Source organism: Cariama cristata, unplaced genomic scaffold, assembly GCF_000690535.1.
Source record: "Cariama cristata isolate BGI_N322 unplaced genomic scaffold, ASM69053v1 scaffold10583, whole genome shotgun sequence".
Lineage (NCBI taxonomy): Eukaryota > Metazoa > Chordata > Aves > Cariamiformes > Cariamidae > Cariama > Cariama cristata.
The window spans coordinates 5,381-32,761 of record NW_009610167.1 but is presented as its reverse complement, the minus strand read 5'-3'; the positions used below and the strand labels follow the sequence as shown (position 1 = coordinate 32,761).

At 39.6% G+C, this 27,381-nt stretch overlaps 1 protein-coding gene across 1 annotated transcript in view; it reads left to right on the top strand.

Moving 5' to 3' along the window:
• Window positions 1-26,527, top strand: part of ZNF451 (zinc finger protein 451) — a 31,552-nt gene extending 5,025 nt beyond the window's left edge. Inside the window, 10 exon segments of the mRNA XM_009697783.1 lie at window positions 556-682; window positions 2,453-2,603; window positions 4,612-4,759; window positions 5,083-6,547; window positions 6,549-6,738; window positions 7,855-7,989; window positions 12,014-12,144; window positions 13,107-13,293; window positions 23,821-23,895; window positions 26,252-26,527. Coding sequence (XP_009696085.1) covers window positions 556-682; window positions 2,453-2,603; window positions 4,612-4,759; window positions 5,083-6,547; window positions 6,549-6,738; window positions 7,855-7,989; window positions 12,014-12,144; window positions 13,107-13,293; window positions 23,821-23,895; window positions 26,252-26,304 — 2,662 coding nt within the window. The 3' untranslated portion in view covers window positions 26,305-26,527.
• The last annotated feature ends 854 nt before the right edge of the window (window positions 26,528-27,381 follow it).

Here is a 27,381-nt window from a genome sequence, read left to right as displayed (position 1 = left end):
GGGATATTCCTTTGGTCAGTTGGGGTCAGCTGTCCCGGCTGTGTCCCCTCCCCACCTCTGGCCTACCCCCACCTACTCGCTGATGGGGCAGTCTGACAAACGGAGAAGGCCTTTATGCTGTGCAAGCACGGCTCAGCAATAGCTAAGGCATCCCTGTGCTATCAATGCTGTTGTTCATAAAGCCAAAACAGCACCGTAGAAGCTGCTATGAAGAAAATTAACTCCATTCCAGCCAGAACTAGTGCAGGGAGGTAAAAATAAATTTTGAAAATCCCTCTGTAGAAAATCGAGGCTTTATTAGTTCTCTTGCTCTTAAAAACAGTACAATTCCTCTGCAGAGTGGCCATTATAACAGGTAAGCTGCAGGGAGAATCACCTCTGTACAGGATACTTCAACTGATACAGTTAATGGTAGGGGAAGTGAGGAATTCTACAGTTTAGGTTGATTTGATAGGTTTTTGTCCAACAGCTTCAAGAGACAGAATTTTTCCCATTAAAAAAAACACTTTGACTATTTAGAGGGGACTAGTCTGTTAATTATTTCTTCCTCTCCAGGTTTGATCATTCTCCTTGTGACCCAACAGTCACATTGCATGGACCCCCAAATAATGCTGTTGCTTGTGTGATATGCTGCAAAAGATTTTCAACTTCTCAGCAGTACAGTGATCATCTTTTATCTAAGGCAAGATCATAAGGATAAGTAACTCGCCTGACGGAATGTAGTAGAGGGTTTTCAAGATGTATAGTTATGCACTGTTTTGTGGTTTAGTTTTTGTGTGGTTTTTTTTTTACCTTTCCCTTTTAACCCTCTCTCTCTCCCCTCTCTTCTTTTAGTCTTCACGATAATTTTTCTTACTCTGCTGTGTTTCAAAAACCTGGCTTGTCCTGACAGTACTCCCATTAGGTCTGACTATTAGGTTGTACTTTCCAGCATACTTTTGAGAGGACTATAGTTCTGTCTTGAACCTCTTGTCCCTTTATTGGTGCTGTCGAAAGATATTCCCTTTTTTTGCATCTCCAAAACTATGAAAGATAAAGGCAAGCAGTTAGGGTGAAATAAGTGGTGGTAAAGAGAAACAGCAGAAAGGAGATGGGGAAAAAGAGGTAACAGAATGAGAAAAGAAACTTGGGTGATTCACGTGCAACTGTTACTTCTCTGTTTCCAGTGTCTCCGATAGATGTATTTGCTGCTACTCACTAGTTAACTTACAGAAGGGAAAAGGATAATCTAACATTTGAGTTTTGATTTGAATATAAGCTAATAAGATTTGATCTTTTTGTTACTGTTCCTCCCTACCTCCACTCTTTTCTTTTTTCTTTTTTCTTTTTTTTTCTTTTTTTTTCTTTTTTTTAATCTAAAGTCAAAAAAATACCTTTCATTCTCTTTGTAACTTACCACTGTAAAACCTCAGTTCAATGACAGATGCTCAGGTGTTATCTTCTGGGTGCGTGGCTTTATTTAAGCAGTCTGATGTTGAACTGGATAATGGACAGCATTTTCAAAGTTTAGTGTTTTAATAACAAATATTGTTGTTTACCTACCTAGTCTCCAGAAGCTGTGTTAAATTCAGGGGAAGTTTTAGATACTCTGAAAACTGAACTACTTTAGCTATTAGTAGTAACTCCTGATGCATAGTCATACCTGACAAGCTTGAAAGATTGCATCATAGTTTGTCCCTGCTTTTTTCTCCACTGCTCTGAAGTTGTGTGCCTATGGTGTGTCCAGGGGTGTTAGCAGGAGTTACAGACAAGTTTGGGGAAAGGGAGTGGCACTTGCAGCAGGCAAGAAGGTAGGGTTATTTTGATGTGGATGGATGGGGAGATCATACTAAACAAAGCTGTGGAAGAAAGTGTAAGCATATAATGAAGATTCTTTGAGTGACATAAGAAAGGAGTAAGCAGAAATGTTAGAAGCAAAATTAAAGGATTTTTACCCTGAAGAAGGCAGCCGCATGAAGTTAATGTAGAAGGCAAAGGGAAGGAGTTGACGTTGATAAAAGTCATGGACCTGTCAGGCTACTCTGAGGAGCAGCATTTTGAGAAGTTGGAGGTTAGCAAGATTAGGGAAGAACCGACATGAGGAAAAACAGCTGCTTTAGTGACAGAAGGAGCTTTTTCTGAGAGCCTGGGTAAATGGACTAGCTAAGAACTGATGGAGCCCGTAGTTTCTAGGGAAGGTGGTTGCTCCCAGTGGTGCAAGAACGGAATGGAAAAGTTGCCAGTGTAGTAAGGGGGAGTAGGTGAGTTTGACAGTGGCAGTTTGGCCAGTCACTTGTGTCTCACAAGCTGAAGTGCATAGAGGTGGGCTGTAGATAAACATAGATGCGATTGCTGAAAACCTAAAAGTGAAAATATTACCACAGAAGGGAGAGAGGAATGGAAGGATGTGAGGAAAACTGAGACTGATTTCTTGACTTAATATTTTTCCTAACTAGATCGTTTTCTCTTCCAGCTAAATGAAAACGACGGACATATAAAAGATCTCCCTCCACAGCATATTCAGTGTTTTGCATGCCCAAAATGCTTCCTCCTTTTCACCAAGAGAGATGAATGCCTGCAGCATATGTCAGGAAAGAACCATTTCCTCCAGGTTTCTAAATTGAGTGGTATGTTTCTACTAAGTGTACTGCTTTTCATTCCTTATGGTAATTGATCCTTATGATATGAAGTGAATTACATTTTTCTCCTGTGTAAAAAAGCTGAGGGTTTTAAAGTTTGTTTTTAATGAATTCTTATTTTTCTTTTAAGGTCTTAAATATGATACAGTTCTGTAAGAGGACATGCTTTGAAATTCGTATTTTTGTGTAGAAATTATTCCTCCATCACAGTTGCTGTAATGAGAAGCAGACTTTCATTTACTTCCATGCTGTCGGGTCTCATATAAGCTTCTCATCCTCCAGTGGCTCTGTGTGACTACTGTCCTAAATAAGTTTACATTTAGCATGTTGAGCAAAACACATACATTTCTTTTTCAATTCCAGTCAGACTGGCTGTGATGTTCCTTCCCCTTACTGTACTTTCAGAAGTCTGCTGGAGGCTATTTTTCATGTCAGTGTCCTTTCTGGAATGCCAGAAAAAGACCTGTGAAAGTTTCTTCTCCATATAATTGCAAATTTAGCCTGCTTAGCTGGAACAGTGCTGCTGGTCTGATGCCTTGCACTGGCCACATCGTTACTGAAGGCTAAAATACTGGTTATGTTGTGAGCTGGTAACATCCTGAACCATGCTTACTGGATTCTGCGGAAGATATCTGTCCGATCGTGGTCTTGAAAACGGGTTAATGACCATCATAGCTGTACTGACTTTTTAGCTTTGACATAAGCAATAGGCATTAAAGCATTTACTTTAACGTTAGGTAAATGGCTGAGATATAGATGGAGTTGACTTCTTATTCAAGAAGCTGCCATATTTTAGATAGCGTAGCTTTCGGGATAAGCCTACATGGCCAAAAGACTTGTATAGTTATTTCTCATCTTCATGACTGTATCTTCTACTTCTACCCTACCCGAGAGTGGCTGCAGGAAGTGTACATAAAGACAGGCTTTGAAGGAATCTTCCTGCAGGTCAAGTCAGTACTGTCATCTTCATGGAAGTGACAGTCAGCTACGTGGTTCTGAGTCCTCTTATATGTAGTAAATCTAATGTACTCTTATTGTCAAATAGGTTATTAATTCTGAATGTGCTGACTGTAGTTGCCTTTAAGGCCATAGGTTTTAAAAAAGAATACTGGTGAGCTATTGCTTTGAAAAGATTAAAAGCACAAAATAGTGTTTTCTTCTTTAGAGATGGATAATGCTTAGCTCGGAACAAAAAAAGGGAAGTGCTCCATTTTTTCTTTTGCATTGTTAGGTCTTCATGATTAATATCATCAGCATGGTCTGTAAGATCTGGCAGTGAAGTTAGTTGAAAGGCGTTACCTCAAATTACTACCTGCTAATAGTCACATCTTACTAAAGAGAAAATTCAAAGAGAATTTGCCTCCTAAAATGCAGACCATTAACAGCAATATATAGTTCATAAGCCATTTCCCATTCTCTTTCAATAGAAAATTTTTTATTCTGCTGGTACCTGGAGTTAGACATGGAGTATACATGCAGAACAACAAAAAGTCCTGCACCTGAAAATTTAAGGAGAATTAACATTGCTGATGGGAAGGAGAGAGAGATGGTCAGAGTATGTGGGAACTTGTTAAAAGAATTGCATATTTTTTTCTTTCTTAAGCACACTATGGCTTTAAACAGAATTGTATGTGGTAAGAATAGACAGGCGGTGATAGATGGACGGGAAGAAGGTCAATAAGAACCTTCCTAAGAGAGAGATCTGACCTGACCTTGTAGAAGGAGGAAAAGAGAAGTAGAATCAGTCACCAAGTATGAAAAAGCAAGATGCAGACAGATTCAGATAGGAGATTGTTACAGAAGTTTAAAAAATTAATGCAGTTTTACTTAAAGCTTCCATTGAACAATTACTGTGACTCAGCTGACACATGGTATCTTGCTTTCTGAACCCTGTGACAAACGTGTATGGTTGTAACTATGTCATCTGAGAACCAAAATACTATGAAAGAACTCTTCTAACGTGTGGTTGCACTTTTGCCATTCCATAACATAGATGAAATGAAGACTGGGCTTCCTCTACCTTTCCCGTCCTATGCAAAGAACCTTCTCATATCTCTGTGCAAAGAGGTCCCCTTCCAAGTGAAGTGTATATCCTGCTACCAGATACTACGCTCACATATGGAATTAACCGCTCATTTCAGGTTTGTGAGACAGCTGTCTTTATAATGTGAACATCCATAGATCGATGACAGACAGACATGTTCTTGGTGGTGGTAGTGGATTTCCAGGCATCTGGGACCATCTGAATGTTGACTTCCTGAGTAAACTATCAAAAATTGGCCCCCTTTCCATAGGGATTGCTCTTTTTTTTTGGCTAGCTAGTTGGTGACTTAAAGTATACAGAGGGCACTATTTACAGGCACTAATTGCTGTAACTACTAGGTAATATTTCAAAATACTTCTCAAAGTTTAAATGTGTTTCAGGTTATGATATAACCTCTTTATTTTTTTTAATCCATTCTAGAACACGTTGTCATAATTCTGGGCCCGTGGCACTGTCAAAGAAGAGCATCTCCCAGGTTGCGGAGATATTTAAAACAAAAGGTCACTGTGAGAACTGTGATAAACTGTTTGCTGATAAGAATCAGATCACCCAGCATAAGCAAACCACTCAACATAACGTTAAAGTTTTTGCTACAATGGAAGAGTCCATCTTGATGTTCTGTCACATCAATGGGAAAAATAAAAATCAGTCTCATTTGTGCCATATTGTAGATCGGTCAAGACCACTGCTTAAAAGACATTTGACTTCAAGTGAGTCTACCAGTGAAAGGGGGTCTACTCCTTCGAAACGGAAGAACGATTTAAAAGATAAAAATGAAGATCATGTAGCAAACCAAAGTCAAGGTAGTGCTTGCAAAGTAAAAGCCTGGTTTTGTGAATGCCTTCGAAAGTTCTTTACAGAAGAGTCAGTAGAAAAGCACATTTTATCAGCAAATAAGATCTGTCACAAGTGTGCTGTGTGTGGAAAGCTTGCTGAAGATTCAAGCATTATCCGGCTGCATATGAGTCGATTCCATGGGGGAGCACACCTGACTAATTTTCTTCTCTGGTGCAGAGCATGCTCTGTAGATCTTCTCAGAGAAGAGGATATTATGGGACATGTGACTGAATTCCATGGTGGACATAGTTACTATTATGAGCAAGAAGCTCTAGAAGACGAACCTATGCCATCTGCTTCAGATGCAGTGTGCATTTCTTCAGGTGAAAGAAAAGACTGCATTCCTAGTCCTGTGGAACTGTCCCCTGAGAAAAGTTGTATTCTGGGAAAATGGCAATGCCGCATTTGTGAGGAGATGTTTGAATCTGAAGAGAGCGTTAAACAACATTGCATGTCCTTAGAAAGCCATGCATTTCACAGATACTGCTGTGGCTTATGCAAAAATCACTTTCGGAAAGTAGGAACACTACAGCGACACTTCCAAGAGCATCATAACCAGGAGATACAGACTAAATACTTCTGTGGCCTTTGTGGTAATCTCTTCTTTGACACAGAGGAAGAATTTTTAATCCATTATAAGGAGATTCACAGCACAGACTATGCATTTGTGCCTGAGCAGATGGAAGCATCAATAAAAAAAGAGGAGGACTTCCTCCCAGTAGAAACAGGAGAGCGTTTAACCTGTGGTTGCTGGACAACTTATGTCTCCAGAATAAACAGGAGGAATGATTATGTGACTTGTCAGAAAGCCATGCTGCAAAAAGGAAACTTATGGTTTCGATGCTGCCTCTGTTCTGCAACTGCCCAGAATTCTGATGATTTGAATAGTCATCTCAACAGTCACACGTCACGAACAGAAGAGATGTATGTTGTTAGATGTGCTGCGTGCAACAAAAACTTCAACAATCTTCAGAGTGCACATCAGCACTATCACATGAAACACTGCTTCTTGCAGAAACCTGATCTATCAAGTCTTGCATCAGGATCGGAATTTGGAAGACAGAGTATTCACGTTCACAGCAAGCGGGGCTTGTGTGGACAGAAAACCTCACAGGCTAAAAATTGAAGCATCTCCATCCAAGACTCAGGAAAGACCACAGTTGTCTCCTCTGCAGGGACCAGTACAGGGAAAGAAAGAAAAAAAAGAGAACTCAGCACACACTGAAGAACCCACTGCAGGTTTGTCGAATTTTTTTATTTTTTTTTTTTAACATTAGAAAAATATTGTTGTCTTTAACACACTCTGTTTCAGTGTCACTACAAGTATGTACTATATCATTTGCCTACATCCAGTCTATAAATCAGCTCAGAATTTAGTATTTGTTATTTCTCAAAGCTGCATTTTGAATTCTCGGTATTTGAGTTTCCAGAACTTGGACTCAACAATTTATTGCTATATGCCATATGCATGAAGTCTTTAAAAAACAAAAAAGTAGGCATCTCTGAGAACAATGGGACTGAAACATTTAATTTTCAAATTAGCTGGGAGCTTAGTTGGGTATTAAAAGGAAGAGGACAATCAAGGACCTCAGATAGATACCTAACTCCTAGAAACGTAGAAGTGGTCTATAATACACACATATTCAAGAGAAACTTGCCTTCTTTGTATGTATAAATGTTTATGAGCCTGGTAGTGCTGTGTGGGCAGTCCTATTATAACACTATCTTAGTTTCCTTAGCTTGCCAAAAAATAATTTCAGCTGAGAATTTATATTCTCAGTATATATTAGACCTTTTTGCCTTGAGCATGCAAATATTTTTTTGAAGTTCATGTCACTTCTAAGAATGGTGTCAAGAATGCTGAAGGTGTACCTTGCATACAAAAATTGGAAGTGTTTTTAATTACTCGTGGTATCATAATGCTTTTGATTAAAAGGTTGACATTTGTTAGATACACCACAAAAGTATGTTTCTAAACATTTTACATGCTTTTATGCATGTAAGCAATTAAATGTCACAGAGACTTACCATAGTACATGCACAGTTGAATGTTAAATGGACTATTAGAATGTCTCAGTGCAGGACAACAGCTTTCTGTGCCTACCACAAAACTATGCAGCTCTACACCATCGTATTGCTAGAGTCTACTTTCTTTTGTCTGATTTGTGCATTACTAAATGCTATTTCAGTTGATTTAAAAACAATGCAATCATCAAATAGAATCATGTTCTGTAACTTTTTGCTTATAGAACAGTTCGAATACATGAATTTTCAAAAGCATATCTGAAATTGATGTATGTTGGTTGACCAGAAAGTCAGGTGAACTTTAAATGTGTCCTTTTTGTCTCATTGAAGATGGTGAACTTCCTGATCTTGACTACCTGAGTACCATGACTCACATTGTATTGGTGGATCTGGACAACTGGGGAAGCTTATTCACGCAGCTGCCAGCTAACCTGAACCAAGGGACATTTATCTGGGGCTTTCAAGGTAAAAAATGGTTGAAGGGAATAGGAAGATAAGATTAGTAAGTCTACACAAATACTTGAGCCAGAGATTCTTTGAATCTGAGAGAATGCAGAACAGGAACCAGCAGCCAGTAGGGCTTCTTAAGCCAGTGTCACAGGCACTATGTAATAGAAATGTTCTTTAACTTTTCTAATTCTGTCTCAACCTCCTCTGCTCTTAGTTCTCCTTGTAGAATATTGTTCCAGAATTGCTGAACAGTTTAGAAGTATTTCTGGCTTCCCTGCTTAACTTATTTAGGTTGTATCATACTAGGTTTTCATAATTATCAGGACAGCCATAATACTTGGAGATTATTTTCTTTCTAACTCCCAAGTCCTTGTCACAATGTTCTTTTTCTTTTTAGTTCCAAAAGGCATGATTTTACATTCTTATACTTGAATTTTATTCTGTCTCTGGCTTGCTCCTTAAGGATGTCCCCAGTCATCCTGTACATCAATAGGTTTATCTCCCATCTGAAAGATACCAGTAGTGGTACAAGGTGATCGATGGAGCTCACTTTGTTAGGGGTTTGTAATAAACCTTTTTGTGAAGTCTACCAATAGCATCCCTTTAATTTAATACTTTTCCTTACCTGACTGTTCTTGAACCAACTTCTTGTCCACCTCATGCTTTTCCTACTGGTTTTCTCTGTATCTGTCTTTATAATTATTTTGCCTGTGGTACATTGAATACTTCAGTAAAGTCTAGATATGGGGTAGTTATAAAATAATTTATTGCCTAAAACACAGGCATTGTCTTAACAGACTTGTAGGAATTGTCAGGCATGTTTTACACTTGGTAAACACCATTGCACTGCACTTCTTTACTTAATGTTCTTGATTGTCTCTTCCTTTAAAAGATAATCAAGAACACCCTGAAAGCTGAGTTTTCATGGTGCTGACGTTGGACAGAAAGGCCTGTTGATGCCTGAATCACTTTTTTTCTCTTCTTAGAAACAGGTATTCAAGTTAGCTGATGAAGACAGAGCAAGTATGTCTGTTAATGTAAAGTGTGAATTCTTCAGTCAGCTGTGTTCCTGGACCTGTAGTCTGATGTCTGGTTGTTAGGAGTTCTGGGGACAAATCCTCTGGTCGTCTCTGTTAAAGAGGGTTACACTCCTGAGTTTTGTGTTCTGCTTAAGCATTACTTCTGTATCATTACCTGTATTGTCATTACCTAGCCTTTGGCCTCTCTACTGTAACAGTATTCTTGCGCACGTGCACAAAGCCACAGAAAATACTGATTTTGAGAGTTTAGATTGTACTTAATCATCCTGGATTTCTGTTTCATCCTTGCTGCCTGTCTGTTCCACTTATTTATATTCTCTTTTCTATGTGGCTGAACAACCTGTTGTTTGTTCTTACTATCTTTTGTGAGGTTTTGCCCAGCTTGCCTTGTAGTCAAATTTCACTTCACCTCTGCACTCTTCAACTTCTAAGGCTATTGTGACTTGGCGTTTGGTTCTGGTTTTTAACTGCTGAAGGTTTGTGTTTATTTCTATGGTTATTCAGCCCACTTGGCCTTGGAAAAACTTTTTTTTTCTTTTTCTACAGATGAAAGTAAGAAACTATGAGGAATCTGACTCAAAGAAATGTCAAGCCTGTTTGACATCTAAAGTCCAAAGCTACTCTCTCTGGGTTTTATAAAGAATAATTTAGTACAGAATAATTTTTCACAGTTATGTCAGGCTTTCCCCACTTGAATTCAGGCACTAGCTTTCAGTCATACCTTGTTATTCTATTTAATTTACTCAAAACTGGTTTGGCATTAATTGACCTAAGCTTGTTTGTTATGACAGGGTCTTCTATGCTGTTACTATTTTCCAAGGTTAAAATGCCCTGCTTTGATTCAGTAAGAAGAAATTGATTGAACCTAGGAATGTCTGAACTTTATTGTCAGAAATGTGTCTTCTCTAACCTATCTGAGAAAAAGAAACAATCCATTAGCATTACTGATCTATTTTAGGAACCTCTCTTAATACAATAATCTTACCAAAGGTACCTCTGTGCTAGTTAAGACACTGTGCCCAGGGATGTTGCAAACATGGGTGCCTGCTGGCACAGCCCAGCCCATCTCAGTGCCACTCAATTTGTTGCTTCCCAGACAGAGTTGGTGCGTGCAGGCTGCCTGGTGGGAACGGCCTTTGGAGCACTTGAGCTGAAAAACCCACAACGAAGAGTTAATGATGGTGAAAATGGGCCATATTCATATCAGAGAACACATTAGCAGTTTATTAGTGTCAACTATATTGTTACAGAGCCTGGGACCACTAAGGCTCCCAGACACATCTGGATTTATTGTTGTAGGTGCTCTCTCATAGTAATGATACAGAGTTATTTGATGCATGCTATTCTTGTTTGTTTAGCCTGTGAAAATATAGCAACATCCCTGTTTCTTCTGAACTTTTTTCTGCATTTCCCTAACAACGTTTCTAATTTTTTTTTAAATTATTTTTCTATTATACTTTTGCATTATTTCTGTTATTCCTATTGCCAGTACAGCCTTAGCTTTGCTTTGAGTTCCTCCATTGTTTTGTCCAGGCTCTGTACTGTTTCTGTTTCCAGATGTTCAGTTGTCCTTCACCCATTTGTGGTCTAGCCCTGCCAGAGTAAATACAGTTCTGTCATTGTTTTCAGCTGTCCTGGTCAAATGTTTATGTTGTACATTTATGCAGCCAAAAGCCAGGGTTGTTGGTGATTACAAGTCTTTCCCAAATAGCAGTGACCAAGGCTGTCACAACAGATGCGAATGATTTGCAAATACCATTTTTCTCATGGACAGATACCCCTACATCATTTCTGTGTAGTCTGTTACTAAATCTTTGAGATAATTTTTGATATGCTTTTATAGCCATTAGGCTGAAAAGGGAAAAAAACAACCAACCAAAAAAAAAAACCACCCAGGAGAAATCTACTGAAGCTTGCTGCTTCTTTGTTGGACTGGAGGCGGGAAGGTTGGAATATGCAATCCTCTGTAGCCTGTTTACTTGAACCTTAGTTTCACATGTCCTCACATGAAGTGCCATCAATGGCTGCTTTCACTTTCCATTCAAAATCCTTTCTTACATCCAGCAGCTCTGTCATCTGGCAGATAAAGCAACATTTTTTCCCCCCCATTGCAGACCCATTATTTCTTAGCAGTTGGGAATGTTGTGAAATTCTTATTCACTGCCTTCAAATTGTCCTTCCATTTGTTTGTCTTCTTATGTTGTCATAGTAACTGCAAGCTCCTCTGTTTTTCCCTATCTCCTTGAGAGACTTGCTGCTTCTTTCCTTTTCCCTTGCAACCTATTTCAGCCTGGTATTCTTTTCATCTGTAGCAAGCAATTCCTACACTTATTTTTTTTCCCCAGTTATAGCCTCATTTTGCTTATCCTTGACTGCATCCAAGTGTTTGTCAGGAGTCTAGCATTAGTTTCAGCTGTTGCTCCAGTTCTTGGATCTTCTTTTTAAAGAGTTCTGACATATGATTTGTCAGACAGTTATAAAGTCTGTTGGAAATAATCTTAGGCGATACATTTGTAGAGGATTCCCTAAGAGAAGCATTTCTGTTACTTGTACTACGTTCCCAGAGGTCCTCTGCTTCTGCACATTAACCATAACTGTGCTTAAAACTGCAAAAATACATCCTTGTGTCTAAATGCACATGATATCTAAAAGTTAAGTTTTTTCAGGATGAGAAGAAAAATTTATACAAAATTGAATGAGAGGCTTTGTGTAGAATCAGGCTAGCTACTTTTTCCTTTTTTGCTTTCTAACCCAAGAACAAGGGTTCTTTTGGGATTTTGGTTATATGTTTATTTTAACTTCATATTGGTCAAAATAAATTCTGTCTTTAAAGCCAGATTTATCTTTGCTTTTGCCTTGTTGCATTCCTGATTCAAGGTGGCATTTCTGGTTTTTTGTGTGGGTGGGGTTTTTTTTCCTGGTTTGTGGTTTTCTTCAGGTTCATTTTTTCATTTCTGGTTGTTTTCTTTTTCCTTTTTTTCTCCTTCTTCACTATTTAGGAGGATACAGCAACTGGAAACCTCCAGTGCAGTGCAAAATTTACAGTTATCTTAAGAGAATTGGATGTTTCTTTCTTCATCCACATTGCGGTACCAGAAGAGAAGCAGCAGACTTTGCTCTCTGTGTTCATGTAAGTTAGTGCACGCTTTCTTTATTGTTTTGTTTCTGTACGCAGAGAAGAGTGGCAGATGATATCTGCTGTTGATGTTAAGTACTAATTACAGATGAGATTCTTAGATTCTCTTCACGTTACTTCTACGTCCACTAAGAAGAATGATAAACCTGTTACTGAATTGAGTGGAGACAGCCTGTTGAGAAGTGAGAAGTGATTTACAGTTTGGTTTTTTTTTTCTTTTTTTTTTCCTCTTTCCATAGAAATAGGACATGAATTGGTTGTGGAGGGGAAGGGGGCTGGTTAAGGAATGAAGACTAAAAACCCACAATTCTTACAGTTTCTATTTCAGAGAGAAATGTAACTCCTGCCTTTCTCTTCAAGTAGGCCAAACCTAGAGCCATCTTTAAGACAGTGTTGGATGGGTGCTAGTTTCAGAGACACTGTTGGGCTGAGAAAGAGCAGTGCCTCTGTTCAGTGAACCTAGGGCTTTGACTGGGTTGGAAGTGGTGCAGGTGAAGGACAGAAATCTGGGATTCCATGGGGACTCACGTTCTTAATACAGTGTTTTATCAGTTAGATAAAACTACTTGAGAATCTAATTATATGCTTTAAGTGTATTTTGCAACAGTGTTTGTATGTTACATTACACTTTTTTACAATTCTTGAAATGCTCTACACAGATGACTTGTTTTATGTAGAGATGGTTCTGAAATGCTGATTTTTAGGAATTTGTTCCATACTCCCATCTGTACTGTTCTGGTAGCCATTTCCTTTATCTGTTGTCATATGTATAGAGTAAATGCAGTGTCAAACTGTTGAAATAATACTTTTCACAGTGGTGTAGCAGGCATCGGACCATAGAAGGTAAGTTGCTGTAGAAGGCTTTCCTATGAAGACCTGTCTTAGAAAAAGCTACCCAAACCCCACAAGATAAAAACATCATCTCAGTTCAACACTTGTCATTTGTTTCCATACAGGCAGGTCGTCTGGATGAGCATCTGCCTAAGCAAATTCCTTTCACTATACTTTCTGGAGACAAAAGCTTCCTAGAACTGGAAACTCAATTTAAGATGACCCAGCGGTCCGCTCGCATCCTAAATCCTCACCACATTGAAGGGGACATGATGTGTGCCTTACTAAACAGCATTTCAGATACCACAAAAGGTAGAAAGTAAACATTAAACACAATCTTTCCAGTAAACTGATAGTTCTTTCCAATAAAAGAATTGAACGCTTGTGCTGGTAACACACGCTGTTGCTTGATGCTTCTTGTATTGTACTGGTATTTCAATGAAATACAGATCAGAAAATCAATTTGCTTGGGGCAAGCTTTGAAACCAGACTTAATTAGCATTTTTATTCAACATAACAAACCCTGTCCTCCCTGCATTCTTCATTATAGCAGGACACAAATTCTTGTTTCAGTCTGAAAATGTCTTTCTAGTTAAAGAGAAGCTGTTTAGAAGACTCTTGTGTGCATATTTGTCAATTTGTAGTCAAATCTGCTTTGCTTGATTTGTTCTGGGTCTGAAACAAACATGACCCTACTGAAGCATTGTTACTTCCCAGAATATCTCTGCCTATTTAAACTGTGATTGTCCTCCTGGCTACTTCCAGTCACTTGATAAGTGTCTTCACTGGCACATGGCTCACACATCCATTTTGAGGAAAGGTGTCAGTGAAAGCTTTTAAGTTCTCTAGAATGCCATATTGTAATTAATGGTAAGTGAAAGCGATCACGCTGTTTTTATATAGGATAATCAAAGAAGTTTGAGCCAGCTCATTTTGATGCAAAGGATACCAGAACCAAGATGTGTTTTAGACACATTATTGCTTTTCCTGGCTGCTGCTTGTGGTTTAGGGGGCTTGTAAACTGCATGCATATTACAGAAAGTTATTTCTGAATTAGCCCTAAACTGTTTTCAGAAAAAAGACACTGCTAGTCTTGATGCAGGTGTATGAGAGCTATCACATGGTGCTGCTATTCTACCAGGAAGATTAAAGTGGAGTGCTAGCACTGAATTGGCATCAATTGTTTAAAGGGAAAAATAAAGATAGGATAATTAAATGGTTTCCTGAAAAAAATGATCTGTGGTGAGCTGGAATTGATTTATGTGCTTCTGATACAGAAAAGGTGCTTATAGAGTTTTCTGGCCACCCCAGGCATTTGCTGGCCTAGATTTTTCAGTTGGGTTATGGAGATGTGATTCCCAGCCCGAAGCAGCCATACCAATAAAATTTCTTGGCATAGTTAATTACAGAACTGTGACTTTCACTAGTGCAGTTCATTTTACTCAAGGAGGAAGATGACACTTCTCCACAGTTACCTATAAAGCTACACAGTGAATCATTGCATTCGCACTACAAGTGTTTTCTTTGTAGAGTGTATTGAAATTCCTAGATTGATAGTTCTCTTCTAATGTAATTATAGCTATATCTCCCTAATGTGGGAGGCTGTTTTTTCTTTGGGAGCTTTGCACATTTTTGGGAGGAAGAGTTGGAAGACAGCTGTAACTTGCAAGCAGTCAGTTTAAGTCAATTTAGCTGTAGGGGCTTCCTTTCTTGTACAGTTTGTTGTGTGACTTAATGGTATGAGGTGTTGAGGAGAGGGGAATGATGGTTTTGCTATGCAAGGGTACTCTAGCTCCCTGCCTGGGTAGTTTTGCTAGTATAGCTTTATTCACTGCAGTATACTGGCTCTGAGGTAATGACTTTGATCTAACCATTTTCTGTGTGTAAATTATACTACAGTATTTTTTTTTTTATATTGGTCTTGCTTTCAGAAGTTTCCTAATCTAACCCTTCTTTCAATGTCCTTTACTATGTTAATATTTAATTTAATATTATGGTGACAGGTGCTACTGAGAGGTCCCAAACCTTAACTTGCTGGCTGGCTGATCATTGTGCATCCCATTTAAGGAGCCGGAAAGTGATGGAACTGTGTATGAGTCCTTTGGCTGTCAGTGTTCCCTGGCGAGCTTGTAAGGAACAAAATTGTCTTGAGCCATCCTTGGTCCCCTTCTGCAGTTGGTGTCAGTAGGGGGGGACCTAGATGGTGAGAGCTGCCTTTGTCTCCTGTTCCTGTATTAAAGCAGGACATTAGAAAATTCAGTTTTGATAATAGGCCTATGTTTGCTGTGTAGTGGGATGATGTGTTACCAGGAGTCTATAAAGTTTTTTTTAAAAGGTAAAGCCACTGCATAATACACACTTCACTGTGTGACTCAGCAGCATCAGCAAGCATTTGCAAGTCTTATAGTGGTGTGGCAAGACCAGTATCAGAGGGCTGAGATGGAAAGTCATGCCGTGTATTATAGGCTGGTATAACCTGCTGTCCTGTTACAGAAATGCAGCTGAATATAAGGAAATATAAACAAGAATTGCTTGCTTTGTGACTTTCTTGAGCCTATGGCTATTATTCTGGAGGCAGAAATAAGTGAGAAACAGTTAGGACAGAAAATTCCATTGAAAAAATGTAAGACAGTTGTTGGCATTGGATGAGCTTCAAAATGAAAAAGCTATTTCCCTGAACCACCTTCACAGAGCTATCATTAGCTTGTGAGCAGCTGGATTGTGTTTGGATTGTGGCAATCTGACAGTTGCACCTTGTGAACCATTTTGCCATGTCAACAGAACTGCTGTGGGAACTGTGGTACGTGCATTCATTTTAAAATAAATAAATAAAAATAAAGTTCCTGCATATGTTGCAGTGGGATATCAACTGTATGTTACCTTAGGAGACCATTGGCTGTAGTGGAGTAATGAATTTCCTTTGAGATATGAAAGGAGAAGGCAAGACATTTATTCTTATTAGCTCTTTTCTGCTGCTAAACCTCAGTTCGTAAATACAGAAGTGGTTTTTTTCTTCTGTGCTGAAGGCACAACACATGATAGGAGATTCATGCATGTTAATCGACTGGTTTGAGAAGAGTGGGAGAGTTTTCAATGTCTCCCTTCGTGATTCCTTTGCAAAGAAGAGTTTGTAGCATGCAGAAAAACACCATTACTCCCTTGTCGATGTCTTGACACTTGGTATCTAGTCATGACAGTTCTGCTACAGCTTATACTTTTAGTGAGTGCTGGACAACGTTGAGAGCAAAGCTGATGGTAGTTCTGTCAGTAGTACTGACGCTGACAGTTTTTTTTCTTCTTTGACAAAAGTGATTTTTGTGTAAGTTGATGACTTCAGCTTAACTGTATTTCTCAGTCATATTCAAATGAGATCCTTTATTGACTGAGCTCTTAAGTAAACTAGACTTTTTAATAATAAGAGGACCAGATTTTTTGGAGTATTTCTTCTCCTTTCTTTGAAAGAGCCAGACTGTCTCATGAGGGTGTCAAAATCAATGGTGTACTGATGTACTATGTTGTCTGCTGAAAAGCCACTGCACCTCTTTCACTGACCGGTAAGGTTTGTTTCCACTGTGCTCAAGTGAAGTGTTTAAATACTATGGAATCATAGAATCATAGAATCCTTATGGTTGGAAGAGACCTCAAAGATCATCAAGTCCAACAGTCTACCCAACGCCATCATGCCCACTAAACCATGTCTCGAAGCACCACATCTAAACGTTTTTTGAACACCTCCAGGGATGGTGAGTCCATCACCTCAGTGGGGAGCCTGTTCCAATGCTTAATGACTCTTACAGCGAAGAAGTTCTTCCTAATATCCAACCTGAACCTTCCCTGGCACAACTTGAGGCCGTTTCCTCTTGTCCTGTCGCTGCTTACTGGGGAGAAGAAACCAACCTCCACCTGGCTACAACCTCCTTTCACATAGTTGTAGAGAGCAATAAGGTCTCCCCTCAGCCTCCTCTTCTCCAGGCTAAACAATCCCAGTTCCCTCAGCCGCTCCTCATAAGACTTGTTCTTCAGGCCCTTCGCAAGCGGCCTCACCAGCGCAGAGTACAAAGGGATGATCACTTCTCTAGTCCTGCTGGCCACGCTATTTCTGATACAGGCCAGGATGCTGTTGGCCTTCTTGGCCACCTGGGCACGCTGCTGGCTCATGTTCAGCCAGCTGTCAAACAACACCTCCAGGCGTTTTTCCACCAGGCAGCTTTCCAGCCACTCGTCCCCAAGCCTGTAGCATTGCATGGGGTTGTTGTGACCGAAGTGCAGGACCCGGCACTTGGCCTTGTTGAATATCATACAGCTGGCCTTGGCCCATCGATCCAGCCTGTCCAGATCCCTCTGTAGAGCCTTCCTACCCTCAAGCAGATCAACACTCCCACCCAGCTTGGTGTCATCTGCAGACTTTCTGACGGTACACTCAGTCCCTTCGTCCAGATCATCAATGCCGATGTTAAACAGTACTGGCCCCAAAACTGAGCCCTGGGGAACACCACTGGTGACCGACCGCCAACTGGATTTAGCTCCATTCACCACCACTCTCTGGGCCTGGCCATCCAGCCAGTTTTTCACCCAGCAAAGGGTATGCCTGTCCAAGCCATGAGCTGCCAGCTTCTCCAGGAAAATGTGGCTTCTATGAGTTTGTATTTGGAAGGGCAGGATTTCAGTTCATTTTGAATGCTGCTAAACTTCCTACCTTCCACTATCCCAAAAAGCTTTTGGGTTGCATACAACCAACAAAATAATTTACAAGGAGTTAAGAATTAATTTACAGAAGACGTTGAGAATAATCACTTGCTTTCTCAGTAGTCAAGTTTTTGTGGGTGTTGAGGTCCGATATAAACACCACATCTGACCCCAGTGTCTACTTTTTCCAGACCTTGAGTTAACACAGACTGTGGATGACTGAAGATAGGTCACAACGTTCAGCCCCCACTGTCCAAAGAAACTGAATGTGAAAGGCATCGGCATCTGCAGTGTGATGCACTGTGAATGTATAATAGTTACTCTAGTAAGAATCTGTTCCTTCATTTACACTGTTATTATCGTGGCTACAGTCTATTGCAGAAGGGAGTGGTAAGAAAGTCTCCTTTGAGTTGTAACCTTGTGTTTAGCTACAACAGGAAGTTATTACTGGCTTTGGTATGTCAGTGGTATCGCTGGTGTGCATCTTTGAGTATATGTATATGCCCTAGGGAGAAAGCAATGTATTGAGACCTAGGATAATGAGTCTGAACAAGAACTGTAGCCAAGTGGATGAACTCGGAAGACCTCATCACTTGATCATACAAAAAAATCCTCAAGGTTTAGTTTAGTCTGGTTGTGAATTTTAGAGGGGTGTCTTAAGGTGAAGGTTAAATGAAAGTCTGAGTGACCATCATGGTATTGGTCACAGTTTCCAAAAAATGCAATTGGAGGAGAGTGGGGGATTGCGAGCTTTATTTTTAATCATGCTACACTTGGATGAACAGATGAATGAGCATCTGTAAGGGGAGATACATACAATGAAGCTGTAGTTTGCATGGAGGAAGAGAGGTCTTGTGTATTTGTGAACTCTTGAGTGGGAGTGGCTGTATTTGCATTTACAGATTATATTACCTTAATGAAGAAACAGGGATTAGAGCAGTAAGTATTGGGGAGGAGTATGTGGGCAGGATCCTCCAGGGACATACTGAAGAAGGAATAAAGGAAAGGAATTCTGGAAGCCAAGGAACAGTATTTTAAAGGCAGCATGATCACACATACTGAATGTGATTGCTAACGAAGGTAAGGATGGGGTACTGATCTTAAGTTTTTAGCTAAGTAGTTACTAGGATCATGAATGAAGTAAGTTTAATGGTATCCTTAAGGTTGAGGTAGCAATAAAACTTCAGATGTCAGTTGTAAAAGGAAAAGGGTCAGTGGTTGGAGAGACAGTGAGTTAAGTGTGATATTAATGTCACCGTACATTGGGATGGGAAAGAGGCAGATGAGATTGGGAGTTACTGAAAAGACTAAGAGAAGGAGCATTGTAGGAGAAGAGAAGTGGAGGTAGGGTGTGAGACTGCACACTGAAGTAGTCAGGAGGTGTGTTAAGAAGTTGTGTGGCAAGGGAGGAGGACTACGGCTGGGAAAGGGAAGTCGAGTCTCTGGTGAGACAGAGGAACCGGTAAACTTGATGAAACTATTAAGGGGATGGTGGAACTAGGGAGGTTGCAAGAGAAGAGGATCAACTGTAGGGAGGGAATTTTGCTGAGCCATGTGGGCAGTTCATGCAAATTCAAGTTGTGGCACTTTGATGTCAGGACAGTGGGTGGCGCTTGCATTCTGTGAAAGCTTGCCAGTCTGTTCCCAGAATAGCTTTCTGTGAGAGATTCATGAAATGTCAAAAAAAATCACTATATTTGCTCCCATCTGTAGGGTTAATCTTTCTGATCTCTGAGCTCTATATTCATCCAGAATTTGCATTAGCAGGAATTTGACAATACACGAGGACAATAGTGAGCAGTAGGATTTCTTTGAGAGAATAGCTATGGTCACAGTTTCTTAGCTGTTGTTTATTTAACAAAATATGCTAGAGAAGAAGCCATATCTTAAGATCTCTCGGCTGAGAATCTGGGCAGTTGCTTTTCCTCTGACCCCAGAGGAGTTGGGAGCTACAGAACGTGCTAAGCAAATTTGACAATACACGAGGACAATAGTGAGCAGTAGGATTTCTTTGAGAGAATAGCTATGGTCACAGTTTCTTAGCTGTTGTTTATTTAACAAAATATGCTAGAGAAGAAGCCATATCTTAAGATCTCTCGGCTGAGAATCTGGGCAGTTGCTTTTCCTCTGACCCCAGAGGAGTTGGGAGCTACAGAACGTGCTAAGCATTTTAACAAGTGAGACAGGACATGCCTGATTTCTCCAAATTAAACATTCTCATTTATTCTTCATCAGAAGAAGATGGCAGCAGTACCAGGAGTATATGCTGATGAAGTGTGGGCTGGATGAGCAAACGGTGAGGTGGATTGAAAACTGGCTGAATGGCCAGACCCGAATATGATGATCGGTGGCATGAAGTCCAGTTGGAGGCCAGAAACCAGCTGTGTACCCCAGGCGTCAATGGTCTGGTCCTGTTTAATGTCTTCATTAATGACCTAGATGGTGGGGCAGAGTGTACCCTCAGCAGGTTTGCTGATTACACAAAATGAGGAGTGGCAACTGATGCAGCAGAGGGTTGTGCTGCCATCCAGAGGAACCTTGACAGGGGAGAAATGGTCTGACAGGAACCTCATGAAGTTCATCAAGAAGTGCAAAGTCCTGCACCTGGGGAAGAACAACCCCAAGCACAGATATATGTTGAGCAGGGGTCACCTAAACAGCTTTGCAGAAAAGGACCTGGGGGTCCTGGTGGACACCAAGTTGACATGAGCCAGCAATGTGCTCTCATGGCTAAGGCAGCCAGCAGTACCCTGGGCTGCCTTAGGAGGCCTCTTGCCGGCAGGTTGAGAGAGGTGGTCCTTTCCCTCTACTCAGCACCAGTAACGCCATAACTGTCAAGTTCTGAGCTCCCCAGTACAGTATCTTTTTGGTAATACTCAAAAGCCATCTGGGCATAGTCCTGGGCAGCCAGCCCTAGGTGATCCTGCTTGAGCAGGGGGGCTGGACAAGATGATCTCCAGAGGTCCCTTCCAACCTCAGCCCTTCTGTGATATTTGCACCAAGTATATTCTTAACTGGAATCAAAGATCTCCTTGAGAGCAGAGTTCAGTCAGAGGGTGCAGACACACTACGAGCAACACTGCATCAAGCACAATGACCTGTCCCATGTGGAAAAGCAGCCTGGTGTCTTCTGACTTGAAAATGTATCTGTTCAATCAGTTGGCCTTTCCTTCTCTTTGGTTGACAAGTGGTGAGTTCCACACTAATAGTTCTTGCTGTCTAGCCCCTAAAGGGAGCTGGATTCCTGCCTCCTACCCCTTTATTTGTTGGAGCATTTCTGCCTAGGATTTTTGCCTGGAGATGGCTTTTCTTCTGACTGTTACAGTCTTATTCCTAATTCCCATAGAGCCATATCAGAGCATCTTAAAATTCTCATCTTTACTGCTTTTGTGCGTTTAGTCTCTGCTCTGTGTACAATTGGGGAGGATGGGGGCAAGGGGCAACACTGAGGACAAGCAGAACCGTATTTTTGGTTTTGGGTATGGAAAGTCTTAGTATAACTTGAGATACTGATAAGCCTTTGCCTGAAAACCTCCTAAATAAGATTTGGCTCTTTGTTAGCCTCTTAATAGGTTAACTTTCATCAGCTCAAGGATTTGAGAGAATCCAGCAACTTCCTTCGTGGGAAGTTGAATGTGCGTTAATACAGTTAGGTAAAGGGGAGAGAAGTCTTGCAAATAATGACCAGTGAAGGCAGAGGGTAGCTCATGAGACTTTTAACATGCTTCATAACCACATTTGACTCTGAGCTGATTTTTTTTTTCCCCCTCAAACTAACAGAAGATCATCAGTACTAATTGTTTTCAAGTTTCATAGTTTCTGGCAGTGGAATGGTGTTGTCTTGAACTATGCTTTAAGCAAACCTGTTCTCTGTGATGTTATAACTATCAACTAGTATTTAGTTATTGCATATCGAGTGCAGTGATAAATCATGGGGCAGGCAGCTTGTTTTAAAAATGTTTAAATGTTTTGCATGCCAGTTTGCATACACCTCTGTTCCAATATGAATGTGTACCCCATGTTATTACAGCGGTGTGATTAAGGTGGTATGACTAGCAAAACATTTCAGCAAGATGAGGCCTGCACTAACACCTAAGATGAATCCTAAACTTTCTTAATGAACTAAATAATAATGCTATCTACAAATCCTGTTTTAGAATTCATAACTGTCCTAATGGACAGCAAAGTCAACTTAATTGCTGATCTGTTGTATTCTGAAAAATGGGCATCAAGTTGACCTGTTGCCTGGGTTGGGAAAGCCAGGCGTAAGCAGGAAAGTGCTGTCCTCTGACAGCCTGTCAGTGAGTTGCCGTCATGGCTGCCTCTGTGGTGAACGCTGACTGACTCTATAACCAGTTCCAGGAAAGCTGACTTCTTTAGATGATACCTGAAAAACTCCTGGATTTCTGACTACTCTGCTGTTTAACCATCTATGCGAGATGCCAATCAGAAGAATATTGTCTTGCCTGTTTGCCCTCACAAACCTTCAGAAAAGTGCTCTTAATGCATTTTTATTTGAAATAGTAGCAAATCAGAGACCCTCTTGTACTATGCCTTACTGCTCACAGGAGCTCAGTTCTTCCATTATACTTATGCAAAGAAATGAGTTCGGGAATGATTGCTCCAACTGTTACACCTCTAACAGGTACAAAACCTTTTAGAGCAGTCTGAGATGTCTTCCCACCTGGAAGACTAAAAGGATGGTTAATAAGGGAGACACCACTTGTGCAAAGCCTTTTCTTTGCACTTTTTCCTCCCTTTCATACATGATTGTAGTAACATTTTTTGGGTTGTGTGGAGTTTTCTTTCTTTTGCGTTGTTTGCTTTGGAATATGATGTAAAAAATAGTATCTCTTCCGCCCAGAGATAGTAGACAGCTCCAGCAAGGATTCACAGTCAGTCTGCCAAGTGACTGGAGAAAGACCATTTTAACTGGACTGTATGTCCAGATATTTCTGGCATCATTGTAGGCTCCTGATCTCTGTTTGATACCATCTGTTGGAGTTTGTATTCCTGGCATTGGGAAAGTCACCAATGTTGCTGTTCAAACAAGGTGTATGTGTCAGAGGCTTGAAAACAAATTTTAGAAATTGTACCTGTCACTCTGAATATCTAACTTGGGTGATTTAAAATGCCAGAAGTCACACACTCAGTAAATTAGATGTCCATATCAGAATGTTCTTTGCCAGTAAATGTAATCAGAAGTACATTGGTGTACTAATAAATGCGATGACTTTAAGGGAAGTGCCTCTGTTAATATGACCGTAGGAGACCTAGTTGATTGCAAATACTGTAAGACACCATTACAGAAACCATCTCCCGAAATAGCAATAGCCTATAGCAGGAGAATGAATACATAATGTGACTCATTGACTTGTTTATTCTTTAACCTGTAGTTTACCAAGACTCTATTTAAAACAAATGAAGGGGAAAAAAAAAAAAAAAAAACACCTTAGGTACACCAATCCCTACTAGACACTTCAAAATACAGCTGTCATTCTGGAGCTGGAAACCAGCCTCATGAAGAGCATTATTTAGAAAGGGAGAGGTGGTAGAGTTTTGGCTGGGCTTGGCTATGATGAGTTAGCAGATTAAACGAAGTCTATTGACTTTTTTCTTCTGTGAGACTTGAACAACATCTGCTGAATTGCGCTGCTCAGTTGAGATACAGCACTCTGTTGTTCAAATGGAATATTTAGGCAACAAAATACAGCTAAGATCATGTGTAGGCAGACACACACTATAGCACTTCTTCCCATAGTTAAATCCTTGATATATTTTGTAGAAAATAAGGTGGTGTGTTTTTTTTTTTTTTAGCAACTGAGTATTACAAAAAAGTAAATGCAGTAGACACTAAGAGTAGCTTCTGCATCTATTATTTCTTGTTACTGCTTTAAAATAATACAAAATTGAAGCAATCTGCCTCTAGATTTTGGGGAGAAAGGGAGGAAGGTAGCTGAAAAATAACTGTCTCTTGAGTTACTGTCTTAAACTACCACTATAATGTATTTTTATCTTGATTTTCAGATCATGACAAGCGTATTTCTTCAGATGAAACCTACAATGTTGTTACAGTAAGAGAAATGCAAGAGAGGACTGTTGACTTTTTTTATTAGAAGCAGTGTGTAATTATGTTTCATTTGTGCATTTAAGGTTCAGATAGCGAAGAGGATGAAGATATCAAACTAATAGTGAAGAGGAGCTTAGAAGAAGCAAAGAAACAGGAAGGTCTGTTAATTTTTACTTTTCTGTGTTTGTTCAGGAGTGCTGTTAATTATGGAAGATACAGAAACTAAACTTAGAATCAGTTTTATGGCAAATGACCTCTTAGGAATACTCTCTAAAATGTGCTGAGCAATCTTGAGTAGTTAAGAACACTGTGATGAGTTATAAATAAAAAATAATTTCCTAACCTGAAAAGTATGCCAGCAGACTCAAAATCTATTTTATTGGTGCTCCACAGGGTATTGTGCAATTAAAGAATTGACTGAGCTCACTTTGTACCAGTTTAATATGACTGTGTTGACTCAGAGTAGAACTACTGACTAAATAGTTGAACTTCTGAATAAATAGTTCAAAATCAGGTATATTATCTCAACAAAGCAATCTGATCTCCTAAAAGAGCTGTAGATTTATGCCCAAGTTTGAATCAGCAGTACAGCTGTCTGCTTACATCATATCTTACCTTACTTGAAATTGTTTTCATCCTTTTGCTGTTGTGCTTAGTGGTGGTGTTCATGCAACGTAGTCATTCATTTTTGGTGACAGACTACAGTGCACTTTGAAAATAATTTATTGTTTAAAGACTTGACTCTGCCCTTCCACCTGATGGAAATAAAACAAGCTAAAAATAAATAATTAATTAAATAATTAATTTGGTCAAGGTCAGTGATAAAACTGATAACTGAATCTTATATTCCCGTAATTTTTCAGTTATCAGTTTACCAACTGTTACTAAATATTGTTAATAAATGTCCAACATATTCGACAGTACTGCAGGTTTGCAGTGCTCAGGTCCCCTCGCACTGGGTGTTGCCATGGGGGATAGCAGTGGCACTGGGTGCGTACAGGAGGTCCCAGTTCTGATGCTCCAGTGCTGAAGGCGTCTGAGCTTATGAAGCAGCCTGGCTTCAGCTGTGTTCACTGGCTGCCTCCATGGTTCATGGCAGTTCTGTCATGGGGTAAGAGGGAGTGAGGAGGCAACATCAGCCCCAGAAAGGGGTAAAAAGGAAAAAGCACTAGCAACTGCTGGAAGAGGAGGAAGCAAAAAGCAAGTGTAGGAGGCAGGAAAAGCTGCTTCAGCAGCTCCAGGGAATAGAGGACAATCCAGGTATCGCTGTGGAGCTAACTCCATGCCATTAGCAACAGAGTGACTGTTGGGACCTCGTTCCTGATCTGTCCACACACTTAGTGGCTAACTGACAACATATTTTAATGCAGGCAGTCATCTGCAGATGGCTTTCTGCTTTATTTTGGTTGCAAAATTTCTTTTTTGCTTCTGTGATGATATAATGTTTTCCTCTCAGAAACTGACTTACCTCTTTTATCAGTAGTACCGGATGTTACAGTAAAGTCCAGGTGAAGGAATATGGCTCTGCTGACATGAGCGCATTCATTGATACCACTTCTGTTCCAAATCTAGGCCTTGCTTAAAACAGCCCAACAATTAAAGTTTTAAAATCTGTTATGTTAATATATGTAATTGTTCTGTTTCCTTTGTCATAAGAACAGACAGCTTTTTTTTATAGGATATGCTTGTGTCCTCCTAAAGCAGGAGATGAATAATTCAAGAATGACAGTGTGTCTGAAAGCTGCTTTAATTTTTCCAGTTATACCATTGGTATTAATATTTACAGTACATATAAACCTTGTCCAACTTTGATATTTAATTCACTAACGCCAAACAATTAGAGCCCAAAACAACCTAAATGTAATGCAGAAATGGAGTTTCTTTGTTGAGTATTACGAAAGGTGTTCAAGGGAGGTTGTTAACAAGTCAGATGAATGCAATGCAGTCTTCCCCCCACCATAAAAACTGTCACAGCCCTGATCTAGACTATTCTGACTGTTGATACAACTTTTTCTCTACTTACATCTGGCCTTCCTAGTATGAGTGATAACAGTGGTGGCAAGTTAGAATGTAGATACGGGAATATCTATTGATAAGGAACTGGAATGAAAATACTGAAACCTCTCTGCTTGTTTTGTGTGTCTGTCTTTTTTTGGTTTAGTATTTATTTATTTTTCTTGGTGCATGTATATGGGTTCCAATCTTATTATTATTTTGACCAGTAAATATATAGTTGTGTTATACTCTTAAATTAATAATTGGGCTTCCCCTAGTTACTACAGTGGAAGGCTGTAGAGGTTGTTCCTTCACTTTGAAGTATTCGAAAGATAGCATAAGACAGAAGGAGGGAAAATACTTTCATTCTCTTTATTTACCTTTTTTTTTCTTGCAGTTTACTGACGTTGCCCACAGAAGTAACTACTTGTTTTATGTAGTAATATTAATGTAGTTGTGTTTATGACTAGTTATCAACCATAGTTTGAGATTATAATTGGGTTTTTTGTGTTTATACAGAGCAAGATGCAGAACTGGAAGAAGCTATCAAGAGGAGCCTTGAGGAAATGTAAATGAAGATACTTCATTACACTAACACCTTGTCATCAGAGCTGCTCACAAGAATGGAAGCTTGTTCATCTATTTACAAAGGTTCAGAAATACCACTTCAAAAACACATCTATATCTTGAATTACTAGATTTATAATCTGATGTCCTCTGTCACGCTGATGAACAGCTAGAGTTTATGGATATCCGCTGCAATATATTGTGTATGATAAAATAAATTTTTAAGCCTTTGCATATTCTGTTTCTAATGGGTGATGACTAAGTCTCTCCAGTCTAGGTGTATAATTTGTTGCCTAATTAGTAGGCTGGTCTTACTTTTGGGGGTTTTAGTTGTTAGTTTTTTCTGAATTGGCTCTTGTATTAATTTTTCTGTCACAAAATGTCATTGTCTGTCTTTACTTTTTCATGTGGTATTTGAACAGATAAAAATAGTAAATGCCAGTTATCTCAGATTTGCCTAGCTGATCTTCTTATAAAGAGAAGCTTAGATCCCAGGTATATAAATTGAACATACGGCCCAACTCTTGCCTGTGGCCAGTCTCACCTTATAGACCATAATTTTATCTACATCCTGTTTGTTTAAGTGTTAGAATCGGGACCACAGGCTGTACAGTTAGTTTGTTAGCCTTATTTTTATAAATGTCTATGTTTTTTCAAGAGTAGCATGGTAGAGTGTTGGATTTGATGGCTTAAATTTTGACTGGTTCGCTTCCTCTCCCTGATCTGAGGCTGGAACACTTTTTAAGGAAATAGAAGCTAAATAAATTTTCTAGTTCCTGTTTGGAATAGATGTGAGAGAATTTAAACTGTATTATTGCTATATACTGTCATCTTTGCTCCCTTCTGTTCATGAAGAGGTGGCCTTGGAGAAATGAATGTAAATGTGTTAATTATTTTTGTACTGACCTTATTTTCAGGTGAAAATTATTTCTGTGGTTAAAATTGTTATCTATGCCACCTTTCTCAGTTCCTTTGTTTAAAAATACCTATGCAAGCTGTCCAACTTTACCAGCCTATTATACTTCAGTTAATGATTGCTGCCAATCAGTAAGAAATTTCAATGTAATAAAATATCAGCTTGA